Source organism: Trachinotus anak, unplaced genomic scaffold (assembly GCF_046630095.1).
Source record: "Trachinotus anak isolate AG129_WGS33_773 ecotype Australia unplaced genomic scaffold, CSIRO_AGI_Tana_v1 ptg000012l, whole genome shotgun sequence".
Classification (NCBI taxonomy): domain Eukaryota; kingdom Metazoa; phylum Chordata; class Actinopteri; order Carangiformes; family Carangidae; genus Trachinotus; species Trachinotus anak.
Window position 1 is genome coordinate 27,178,450 of NW_027273863.1, and position 13,027 is coordinate 27,191,476.

Here is a 13,027-nt window from a genome sequence, read left to right on the forward strand (position 1 = left end):
TCCTGGGCAACGAAGGCTCCAACAGGTGGATCCTTAGTGGCCCAACCTATCCCGAGATTCATTAGGGACCAATGATGTGGCAGCAAACAGCACCGAGAGCCTGAGGATCACACTGTTCAATCTAGGTATTGGGTTTCAGCTCAGTTCAACAGCCAACGGGACAAGTGATAAAACCAAGGACCTTAAAACCTCAGGTTTTTGTTAAAAAAAAAGTTAAATGTTGTCAAGGTTGCTAAGCAACAGTGGCTGCACTTTGCAACGCAGCGGTGAGGGCGGGAACAGCTGGTGACCAGACCGTCTCATTTCAGGTCGGCCCTGATTTAAGCATCAATAAAATTAGATTAAACTCCCATCTGTGATCTGTACACACACACACACACACACACACACACACACACACACACACACACACACACACACACACACACACACACACATACTTGTACTTCCATCTTTGTGAGGACACTCATTGACATAATACATTCCCTAGCCCCTTACCCTAACCTTAACCATCACACCTGAGAGCCTAACCCTGACCCTAACCTTAACCTAAAGCTAATTCTAACCATAACTCTAAAACCAAGTTTTAACCCTCAACATGTGATTCGAAGGTGTCTCAAAAAGTGAGGACCAGCCAAAATGTCCTCACTTTCCCAAAATGTCCTCACTCTGTTAGTAAAATACTTTTTTTGGTCCTTACTATGCAGCAAGTACAAGTACACACACACACACTCACACACACACACACACACACACACACACACACACACAGACACATTAAAAATGACACATGGTTTTTAAGAGTGCATTACAGTTTACAATCAAAAGGAGTCAGAGCAACAGAAGGAAGATTAATACAGAAAACAGGATTGATCTTCGGCTACAAGGTACAACTCAGAGTGACTGACAGGAAGCTAAACACACACACACACACACACACACACACACACACAGATGAGGCATTGATCTGTACATTTACAGGGTGAATAGAAAATGGACAGACGTGGGTGATGATCCCCACTGTATATTATATTTATATTTACTTTTTGTGTTGATCCTATTTTTTTTGCAAACACAATCACAACAGATGATTTTCTACCAAGTGATAAACATTCATGCCAGAACCAAACTGTCTAAGCATGCAGGCTAAGAGGAGCCAACAGGAGCAAAAGAAGAGGGAAAACAACCGTGTACACTCCACAACAACAACACTGCTGCTGAGGGTTTGTCTTAGAAAAGTCCCCACCACCACCACCATCATCATCATCATCATCATCATCATCATCTCATCATCATCATCATCATCGTCGTCGTCAGGGTCAAAGGATTCTCAGGATTCTCAGGATCCTCAGTCCATCCAGATTTAAGACAGAAACCACCATGTCCATGTTTAAAGTGTGTTTGTGGCCAGTTTAACTCGGGTTATTTTCACCTGTTACCTGCTAACAAAGCCTGAAGCAGCTGTACTGTTGCTATGGTTACCTGTGGTTTGATATATGCTGAGCTCTGATTTAGCTCAGTGGTTTGAACGTCTACAGATGAGATTTAGAGTGTGATTCTCAGCACGGCGTCACTGATGTGATCTGTACGTCAGACCACAACAATGGGCCTCATGCAAGAGCTTTTATTTTAAAAATCCCGGTGGAGAAACACTTCCTGTACTCTCTACAAAGCTGGTCAAAGCTGGAATGTCACTAATATTACTGATGAGTTTTCACCACCAGCGAACTTCAGCACAGACAGTGTCAGTCAGTATAACTGATATAACAGAGGCACCAGAATAAAACTGCTTATTTTGGTAGAAGAAGAGAACAGAGGCTGTGTTGTCTGTACTGGTTTCCTGTCAGGACTTTAATGACTAATGAAGGGAATGGAATTAATGAGTAAAGAAGAAAGTCCGGCGGTCTGGACTGGACCAACGGGCCTGGACCAGGTGTGAAACTCTTTAAAATCACCTGTATGTCTGAGCTGGTCTCGCATGAAGCCCATTGTCTGCCAGAAGGAAGGTTTAGTCCTGTTACAGCCATCGTCACACTGAGCATGCCCAGCTGTGTGTCATGCACCCCCCCCCCCCCCGCAAAAAAAAAAGAAATTTAAGAAAGACAGAAACAGACAGAGTGACAAAACTCCACTGCAGTGGAGAAATACATCAGTGACACCTCTGCAGCCCTTAGGGGTTAGCTCCCCCCCCCCCCTCCCTGATGGTAAAGTCACATGACACAGACAGAAGGGACAGTGATGCTCCTGTTGGAAAGCGACAGCTCAAAGAAGAGTAAATGTTTGACAAAGACAAGGAAGTTGTAGTTTGGGGGGGGGGTTGTTTGTATTTATATAGATGATGGTGGTTTTTAGGTTGCTGGACCCCCCCCCCCCCCACTCCTGCTCTCATGTGGTTCAGGCTCTTGTCTCTATCCCGAGGCGTTGATGTACAGCTGGCTCTGCAGGATGTAGTCGATGACGGGCTGACTCAGGTAGTCCACGACGTGACCGTCCCCGTGCTGCAGGGCCAGTCTGAGGGAGGGGGCGAGGGGGGGTCTGGTCAGTTCTCATACTTTTTACTTTACATTTAATTACATTACATTTACATTTAGCTACGGAAACACAACCTGGATGTGAAGCTGCAGCAGTAGCAACAACACAGATTCAACACAAACAAAAATTATATTTGGTAACTATGGAAACCAAGTTTAATGCCCACCTGCTCTTGGTTGAGCTGACGATGGCCAGTGGGTGGTTCATCGCGTCCTTGACCACGATGATGTTGTCCTGAAAGGAGAACACACACACACACACACACAGGTGAGGCGGTGAAGAGCACGGTGTCTCAGACATGAGGCTGGATGGGACTCTGGGACTCTGACCTTGTATTTGCGGAGAACTGAGGAGTGATTCATGATCCTCTCTGTGTCGGCCCCGTCACGAGGAACCACCACGATCCCAAAGTCCCCTACGATCACCTCCATCTGAAACCAGACCACCACCACCATCAGTCGTCCACAGACACTGAGGGACCAGCTAACTAGCTTGGCTAGATAAGAATAATAAAACATCATTTCTTCTTTCTGTTCCTCAGCTGCAACGAACTGTTTCCCTTTAAACTGATCCACTGATGCTAATACATACAGAAAGGGAACATGCCCCCATATAAAGAGTGGTGTTGCCATATATGTCACCTATAAGGCAGTATATTATTATCACATATATACATCCTCTGGACATATGAAGATATAAGTTTGTAACATATATGAAATATCCATTGGAAAAATAAAAATATCCATATGGTGAGTTTTTATACATGTGACCATATATATTTAATTTATATATGAAAGTTTAATAAAACAACATACCCTATATGTTTAGATATGTTTCTCTTAATAATTTATCTTTTATACTGACATATATAATATCAACATATATTCACAGGCTTTGGGATGAATATATATTTATGTAACATATGTCTATAATTATATAAGCATACATACATAAACATACATATTTATATGGGCTGGACATATATGTCAATATATGAAATTGTTCTAATTTCTCAGGTTTCATATATAATTTTTACATATATGTATCTACTTTATATGTACATGTATTTCATATATATGAAATACATGTACATGTATTTTATTGTACTTGTAGTATTTCTACACTGGTATACTTTAACTTCAGTAAGAATAACGCTGCCTGTGGATCATTACAACCAGGTGAGAGCTGAGGGGCAGAGCTACAGGGTGGTGGGGGTGGGGCTACAGTGTGCTTACATCACTGTCCTTCCACAGGCCAGGGATGCAGAAGGACTCCAGGAGGTCACTGCCACACAGGAGCAAGATGCGTAACTCTACAGACGACAAACAGGCAGGAGGAAAGAGACACGTCCTCAGTAAACGACACGTTTACCGGACACAAACAAACCAGAGGAGACACAGCAGGAAGGAAACCAGAGGACGCCACACTGAGTCTGCTCAGGACCACACTCACCGATCTCCTCGTACCTCATCGTGGTGCCCAGGTTAGCGTTTTCATCTGACAGGATCAAACACAGCACACACGTCATCAGATATGTCCGAATAATGAAATCCTTCCACAGCGCTTCGTTACAGTCAGCTCAACAAACACTTCAAACATGGAACTGATTGTTGGCAGGAGTCTGGTGGGTCACGCCTCCTGCTGCTGCTCGGGGGTCTGGCCTTGGACAGGGAGTGTGAGGCTCCCTGCAGCCTCCATATGAATGAGAGACAGCGGTAAAATAACACAAGGTGCAGGAGTAGGACTGTGTCCCAGCCACAGCATGTCTGAGGCCTCCACACATATGTGTTCACAGAAACCTGCCAACCAATCAGAAACAAGTATACACACGTACAACAACATACACTAATATGATGTAAGTTCCTGTGATTCCACAGGAGGAGACTGAGTGAGACGGAGTCCTGGTCTCTTCACTGTCAGCTGGTCAGTGTCAGGACAGACCTGGGGTCAGCGTCGCCTCTACTTACCGACGAAGGTGAAGCGATCGATGTGCGGGCGGACGCAGCAGATCTTCCCCAGACTCTCACTGATCTTCCCCCACAGTTTGACTGGAGAGAGAGGAAGAGGAGGGACAGTTCAGCATCATCATCATCATCATCAGAGACGAGCAGCTACACTTTCCTCCGGTGATGGACGGTGACTGTGGCTGACTCACCAGCTGTGGGCTTGTGATTCATGTTGTTGTGGTTCTGGTAGATGGGTGGAGTCTGGTTCTGTGGCTGACCAATCACAGGAGTTGTGGATGGCGTGTTGACGTTGGACAGAATACACCCGGTGACTCTCTGAGGAAAAAAAAAACATGAGCATCATCATCATCATCATCATCATCATCAGCATCATCAACACTGGTTCTTCAAGAAGCTGCGGCCATATTTAGACCCCCGGTCCCAGGACCTCAGAGCCGAGGGGAACCTGGTCCTGCTGTATCAGGGTCACGTGGTGTCAGGTCCTTCAAGGTCCCTGATGAGGAACTTTAAACACCTTTAATGAAAACATCTGCAGACAAACTCACATCAACTCTATTTATAATTGATTATGATATTTAATTGAATTTGTTGGGAACAAACAAGAAAATGTTTCTCGTGTCTTAAAGTCTTCACATGCAGATGTTTTGTGGTCGACAGAGGAAGTGTCCGCACCTTCATGAGGTCGCGGTGATGCTCCAGCACGCTGCAGGTCGTCTGCCAGGTGTCCTGGTAACACTCCCAGGGGTCCACCCTGCAACACGCCATCAACGTCAGCGCTCAGGCCTCGCACACATTAAAACAGCGTTTAACACAAATACTGTCTTCAATCACTAATCAACTCCATTCACTTCTACACTGACGTTCTTTCAGGACTTCCTGCAGATATTTCACATTAAAAGCCTGTCAGGTTTATTCATCACAAAATAAGAAACAATCAAAAGATGAAACATTTGTACTTAATATTTTTTAGTATTTTAGTAATTGAGAGTTTAACAGTTAATCTGGGTGGTTGTTGGCCTGATTTGGTCGACAGGAAGCCCAACATCTGTCATCTGATTTTAATCCACATGTATCCCCTCCACTTGTTTCTCCCCCCCCCCTTTTGCAGCGCAGTCATCCTGTTATGTTTGTCTTACTATATGTTGTATGCCCTATGTGTAGACGGGGTGATTGTTGTAATTTCGCTGTTATTGTACTTGTACTGTTACAGTGACAATAAAGCTCATTATCAATTATCAAAACCTGATTGGTGCACAGAAGTATGTGACATCACCTTTATCCAACTGAGTGAGAAGAATCAGAAATAATGGTCTGTGTCTAATGTTACTGACATAAAGAAAAAAAAATAAAATGAGAGAACCTCCAGAATAAAAGTCTCACCTGATCCAGTCAGAGGACTGGACAGCCAGCTGACACATGGTGAGACGATGTCTGCTGGACACCAGACCCTGCAGACAAGAGGGACAGTCAGTCCAGATGTTCAGTATGGATGACCACATCTGGACTGTGTGATCAGCTGGACTGACAGTGTTGAACATTAAAGCAGCAGAAGAAGAGGAAGCCGGTTTCTGTCTGACTGTTGTTGTCGCTATGACAACATGAAAACAAAAGTGTGTAACAGTTGTTAGAGGAATCTGCACGTGGGCGTGGTCTGCATAAAGACTGGAAACAGGGGGAAACAGCTAGCCTGGAGGGTGTTACTGCCCTGAGACAGAGTCAGACTCTGAAGAAGTAGGTTTGTAAATGATCTTATGAGGAAGGAAATGCTCTCAACACTTTTGTCAGACATTTGGTGTCATGCAGGAACGTTTGTGCTGCAGTGTTGTGTTTGTTTCTCTGAGGTCTGAGAGCGTTTCCTCCCTCATAAAACAGATCAATCTTTAAAATATTTCTAACCATTGTTCACTTACTGCCACCAGCTGTCAGTCAGCGGAACAGCAGGAGGCCACAACCAAGCCTCCACCTGTTTGCGCCTCCATGTGCATCACGGTGAGTGTGCAAAAAAAACAAAGGAGAAGAAGAAGAACTGGGACCCACGGCTCCATAGCACCACCTGTAGTCAGAGCTCCACAGGTAAACGAGTCAGTAGTGTATGGGGAGGGGTGTTAGTTTGTGATGACATGATGATCCCTGACACACTAACAAGGTCGTAAGTGGTGTGTGTAACCTCCAGCTTTAATAAAGCTTCAGCTGCAGGTGACGCACTGATCCTGGAGCAGCAGAGTCCTGATTTCTGCACCATCTATTATTCATGTCGTGTGTTTCTGAGGAGGCAGGCAGAGTAAAAGTAGGACAAGAGCTTCATTAATTCCTGCAGGAAGCGGAGTGGAAAACAGCAGCAGCAGCAGCAGGGACCTGATGCAGCACCATGTTGTCTGCGCTGCTGCACCGAGCCTCTGAACACGGCTCCTTAAACAAACTCTCCCTCCTGAACGAGCTTTGTCGGCCTCCATCTTTACTCACAGGTTTCCCGTAGGAGTCGTGCACCGGTGAGATGATCCCTCCGATCACAATGAAACGCCCTGTTTTGTGCAGATATTCTCTGGCTTTCTCTGCAGACACACAACAACAGAGCAAACAGTGAGAGTGAACATACAGCAGTTTCTCTAAGAGCCTCACACAGCAGAGTCCCACAAACCCTCTGTCTGTCTGTCAACATTATAACTGTTGACTCTGTGCATCGTCTGCCTGACTGCAAAGATCATTATCTACCAATAATCAATAAATCTATACTGTAAATCTGATGTATATGTGTTTGTTCTTGTGTGAGTCTTTGTGGTTTTGTGTTGTGCAAACGGCAAATAAAGTCATTTGAACTTGAACCTGATTTGTGTTTTCATAGATTTCCCTCAGACGTCAGAGCAGGAGCAGAGTGAAAAGTGAACGCTGGGAAATTCAAACGTTAAATAAATATGTGCAACACAAAACAGGTTCTCCAGAGGATGAAAAGGTCTATGACAGGAGGGCCGTGAGAATCTTTTCTTTCCTTATCTCTATGAATTAAAGCCTGACCTGTAGTGATTTACACTGATAATAATTTATCAAACTGATTTAACATAAATTCTAAAGTAAACATTTTTATTAATGGGCCCTGAACGGTTCCAGACAGGACTCATCGTGGCAGTAAACCCTGGGTTTTGGGATGTGTCTGCATTCCCACTGAACTTTTGTTTAAACAGCCAAAACTTCTGTCACCATGACGACAGTGACGATGACCTGCTCTTTCAGCAGGGATGTGACTGATGAAGAGTTTTTGTTTTTGCTTCTGTTTGTTTCTTTTAGGAATCTGAGGGAAAAGAGCTGAGAGTTGTGACTGAAGCTGTGGTGCCAGAGTTTGACTCACGGTGTGAATATTTAAATTAAATCAGTTTAATAATCCATCATCAGTGTCCGATTAAAAACTGTCTGTGGATCAGCTGAGCCTCATCAGAGACAGAGACTGGATCGCTGCAAACACACTTTAAACTGGTTCAGTTCCTCTGCTGCCTTCAGAAGAGAGGCAGTGACTGCTTCGTCATGACATCACAAAGTGCCAGAAGTCCTGACGGCTGGTTTTAAGGCTCAGTTTCTGAATACAGGCTGTGTGCATTTCTCTGTGGACTGAGGCTTTGATACTTTCACAGTATTAATATAGAACCTAGACCTGCTTTATAATCACAAACACATGGACATCTACCTTTAGACTGTGGACCTTTAAAATATTAAATGTGTGGGCAGTCAGGACTGTCATGTCTGTTTTCTGCTTATCTACAGTCAGTTTTAAAGTTTTATGTTTTAGTTAGTCAGACCACAAAAACAAAGGCTCAGTTCATGCAACGATGAAATATTACTGTTATTACAACACTAATTATTCCACTTATAATAAGTTAAAACTGATTGTTTCTGTTTAGATTTTATATCAGCTCAGGGTGAAACAAGAACATGTTGAATCAGAAAAGTCTTGTGCAGACATTTTGTTTTTCATTTTCTTAAAAAGAAAAGAGAAAGTCCAGGTTGAGCTGATTGAGGCTGAAGTCCAGGAGGACGGTGAGTCTGTGGAATGTTTCCTGTGAGGTCAGCCTGGGCCGATGACTCACTCAACAACACGAGGACAAACTCATGCTGCTGCCTATCGTCATTAAACAGACACTGATTCAATTCAGAACAAACAACCCTGACTCTGACGCAGCAGAAACACGAGGACTGAACTTCCTGCTGATTCAGTCTCGGTGTGGAAAAACTGGAAACACGTTTTAGACCAAACAACAACAGAACTTTTCCAAAATAAGACGCAGTCTGAAACTGGCTCTTAAACAAGATTCTAATCTGTCTTTGAGAGACGCTCTGGTCTCTTGACCACAGTGTTGGTTTCACTGATGAACTTCCCAACATCCTCCTTCTGGTGTGGGAACAACCTCAGGTCTGTCACTGTGTCACCTCTGAACGCCTCTGACCTCTGACCCTCATCACTGCTCCTGAAACACCAACATCTCCGGACCTCAGAGCTTCATGGATTTTTGGAAACGTGTACAGAACAGTCTGTAAACACGTCTGTCATCAGACTGTAGTGACTCTCAGGTTAACAGCTGATCATCTCCACATGCAGCAACATGATGACTGGTGTTGTGGTGATGAGTCTCGGCCCAGTGCTCCCTCTCTCTCCGCTCAGTGTTTGGTCTCCTCCAGCTCCTCTGCGTTCACCTGCTGCTCTGACTGAGTGTCTGCTGAGAGCAGGTAGAGGACAGAGGCTGTTTACAGCTGCTCCTCTGAGAGGACGGAGACTCAACCAGGCAGGAAATGTGTCATGAACCCAAAACTAGGAGCTAAAAGAGGCTGAAAAACTCCAGAGAGCTCAGACACTGTGGAGGAGGAAGTGCTCACATCGTTTACTGAAATAGAAGTAAAAAAAAAAACGACTTCAAAATTCAAAGTATTATCACTGAACTGTAATATGGACCCTATTAATATATATAATATACTATTGGATTATTATTGTTGATGCACTGCGTACTGTTTAGTTTATACAGCAATGCAACATAGTGTAACTGTTAATTATGTTGGTGCCACTTTACAGTAAGACCACCCTCATACAGGACTTATGAATGTTTTATAACAAGTTTATTAATTAGCTTGTGAACACTTTATTAATCATTTATAAGCTGTTATACCCCATTAGATAAAAAGGGCAACAGTGACCTGTTGCTGCCAAATAGTGAGCCCACATTTATCTGTACTGTGAAGCCTCAGATCTCATTAGTTTCTGAGCTTTCTTCATTTTCTTCATCATCCAGTATTTGTACCTGTCAGTTTCATCAGATATTTGTTAAGTGACCAGCAATTAACCATCTTTAGCCTCGTAATGGTCAAAAAACTTCATTTAGCAAATCAAATTATCAAATCAAATGACCAGATTATGATCACGGGTGTTGATATGACATATTATATATAACTGGTAAAAGGAAACCTTATTGTCTAATAATAATAATAATGCTCTCTTTTGTTATAAAAGGGAGTAACTCATTAGTAAGATTAACTAGTAGTAAGCAATAAGCCTGAACCAATGTATGAAAACTGTCTTATAACTTGGTTGTTTATACCTAGTTATGAACCATTTATACTTTCTTTACAAGGGTGGACTTATTGTAAAGACTTTAGATGCAACGTCTTCATGTGCACAACAGCAGCTCTCAGTTCAAATGTAGTGGAGTTAAAGTATGGAGTCACTTTCCACCACAGATGATCAGGTCACAGATCTTTATGATCATAAAGAGGAGAAGCTGTGTTCAACAGTGCTGGGACACAGGGAGAGATGCAGAGATGCAGAGACAGTAGAGCTGCTGCTGATGGGGACGCGGCTGCAGCTCAAACCAAACATCATCATCAAAGAGGAAGGTCTGCAGATGTGTCCTCAACAGCTGGAACACCTGACAGCTGACTAATCACCACAGACTCCTCCCACACACTTCAATATGATCATGTCCTATTCAGCTTTAACGAGTGTGGGAGGAGCTCATATCAGACATTCATCAGGTTCTTAATAAATCCCAAGATGACGTGTGAAAGGTCAGGATGAGTCAGCTGGACCCAGCCCAGCAGGCGGGACAACATGTGACTGACAGCTGGCTCCTTCACTCACACACCAACATGGGCCTTTTCTGATTGGACGGCACACTGAGGTCGTCTTTGCTTCTGGTTTGCACAGTTCTGTGCTACGAGGAAATGAGCAGACGTCAAACAAACAGAGTGACATGTCGCTGGCTGTCGTTCCTCTGGTCTCTTTCACAGTCACAGCCATGTGACACGAACAGCTGTGATCACCTGACTGTGTGGTTGTGTTTATGAGTCTGTGTGTTACTCTGCGAGCAGAATGTGTTGTGTCTTTAACTTGTGGCCTGATGTTCTCAGTGGAACCTGAAACAACCAAACACTTCACTGCTCTGCGCTGTGAAATGTGCAGATGTTTGAATCCCGGTAAGGACTGACCAGCTGTGACCAGCTGTGACCAGCTGTGACCAGCTGTGACCACTAGTGGCCGCTGTGGTCAGTGGTAACCACTCACTAACAACATCACGAGTTATGTAACTTATCAGGTTATAATCTTGGTTATTTTTCCAGGTCTTCCACATCACAACACGTGATGTTACACAGCTGAAGACGGTTTATTTACTGAGTGAAGACGAGAGTTTGTGAAACATCCTGTGTGTGTCTGTGGACGACTACACAGCTTATTTACTTTACACACTCTTACATATTGTTTCAGTTTCATTACGATGTTGTGTTATTAATTATTGATCAGGTCTCCTTTCGATTCCCTCCTCAGTTCTCAGTGAAGTTGAGTATTGAGGGTCAGAGTTTCTCTGGTGAGATGTCTCGACAGTGACTGACATCTGTGTCTATTATTATGACTGTGACTTCATCTCAGTTTGTGCTGATGTTCTGGTGTAAAGTGTTTCTGTTATTTTCTCCATTCTTCTTTGTCCTTTATCTATATTTATTATAATGTATTTAAAATGTACCAAAGAACATGACAGGATTTCCTGTTAGAACCTAGATCTTTTCAGGTGGAAATTCATGGATTCACATTATATTTAGATTTAATTAACAGGTGAATCAAGGTTTATAATAACTTAACGTTTTTTTGTTGAATATTTTTCATAATTTAAATTAAAATTTGACAGGAAAAACTCTGTTTACATTTTATTTTGCTCACAGTAGAGTCAGTTAAGGGATGTTTTCATATTATGTGGTCACTGAGTTGAAAAGGCCAGAAACTGTGCAGATAATGTATTAAAACTACCTAAAGATATGACAGTCCATGAATGATCCTGTTAAAAACACTGTAATCATGATGAACGAGCACATCAGTCAGACTTAGAGACAGAACTGGAGAGCTTCCCTGTCACTGTCGGTGTAGTGAAGTGTGTTGTGAACACCACACATCTGTAAAACGAAACACTGATCCCGCTGCTCTGTGCTGCCGCTCAGCCGCAGCCTCACTGGCTCTGCTCGGTGAGTGAGCGAGTGTCTGTGGCCTACATCCCGGGTCCCGGAGGGTCCCGGAGGGTCCCGGAGGGTCCCGGAGGGTCCGGGGGAGAGGCTTATTTCTGGGCTGCGCCACACGCTGCCCGCGGCCTGCAGCGGTTCAACACGGAACATTCCCGTCTTTACTGAGTGATAACGGGTCCGGACGGCGGTGACCCGGGTTACATGCTGTTCTCACTGCGTCGCTGTTCTGTGTGTGTGTGTTGTACTGATCCTCTGGTGAAGCCGTCGCCCATTTCAGCACCACCCTGCTGGACAGCGACGAGGCTCCGGGCACCAAACCTCGTTCACATTTTCATCATTTCTATGTCTGATTTAGATTAGGATCGTTCTTATCGATCCTGGAGGGGTTCAGGGACCTTCATCGTCCAAAAACACACAGCCCCACCCCCACCCCCCAGCGCAGATGCTCACCGAACATATGGATGTGTCCCTTGGTGATGGGGTTGAAGCTGCCGCAGGACAGCAGGATGACGTGGGTTTTGGTGGTTTCTGTCATGGCTCCTCCGTGTCCCGGTCCGGTCCGCTGCCGTGTCCCGGGTCGTCGGTTGTTTGTAGCAGGCAGCCGAGCCGCAGAGCGAGAGGCGAGGCTGGGAGTCTGCGGCAGGATGCTGAGGAGGCAGCGTCAGCCCGTTAAAGAGACACTCACCCTCAGAGGGCGGATCACACAGCTGCCCCCCCCGGTCCTCCCCCCAGGCCTGGCTGCGTCCACAGCCACGACCCTGGCATCACACCTCACCCACATGTGTGTGAGTGGCATTAAAAAGGAAGGAGAGGCAGCGAGGGGCTGGACTGGAGCCAGGGGTCACGGCTGTATCAAGCCATGTGCTGACAGCAGAGCTCTGTCTGCTCTCACTGATATTCACAGAAACACAGCAGAGCTCCAGCTGTCGGCTGCACAGCAACTGGAGGTGTAATCGCTCCTTATTCCAGGTGGCATTGTTTGGTATGTTTATATCGATTTACATTATTGGGTTATGATTGATATGAAATGATATTATCATTAC

The 13,027-nt window shown here is 44.5% G+C and overlaps 1 protein-coding gene across 1 annotated transcript; it reads right to left on the reverse strand.

The window, feature by feature from the left end:
• Positions 1-794: 794 nt before the first annotated feature.
• Positions 795-12,642, reverse strand: nmnat2 (nicotinamide nucleotide adenylyltransferase 2). The gene is made up of 11 exons (XM_071492224.1): positions 12,435-12,642; positions 6,963-7,051; positions 5,880-5,947; positions 5,172-5,250; positions 4,688-4,814; positions 4,500-4,580; positions 3,985-4,029; positions 3,768-3,844; positions 2,862-2,963; positions 2,699-2,766; positions 795-2,511 (listed from the first exon to the last, which is right to left on the reverse strand). The coding sequence occupies exons 1-11, from the start codon at positions 12,517-12,519 to the stop codon at positions 2,409-2,411; spliced, it is 924 nt and encodes a 307-aa protein (XP_071348325.1). The 5' UTR covers positions 12,520-12,642; the 3' UTR covers positions 795-2,408.
• Positions 12,643-13,027: the final 385 nt, after the last annotated feature.

What these genes read in the sequence shown, in the direction of transcription:
- nmnat2 (XM_071492224.1), bottom strand. Translation starts at nt 12,519, where the DNA reads ATGACAGAAACCACCAAAACCCACGTCATCCTGCTGTCCTGCGGCAGC. An exon ending in CAGTCCTCTGACTGGATCAG is followed by an intron (nt 5,251 to 5,879) that starts GTGAGACTTTTA and finishes GGCGTGTTGCAG; the next exon opens with GGTGGACCCCTGGGAGTGTT. An exon ending in CAGTTCTCCGCAAATACAAG is followed by an intron (nt 2,767 to 2,861) that starts GTCAGAGTCCCA and finishes TTCTCCTTTCAG; the next exon opens with GACAACATCATCGTGGTCAA.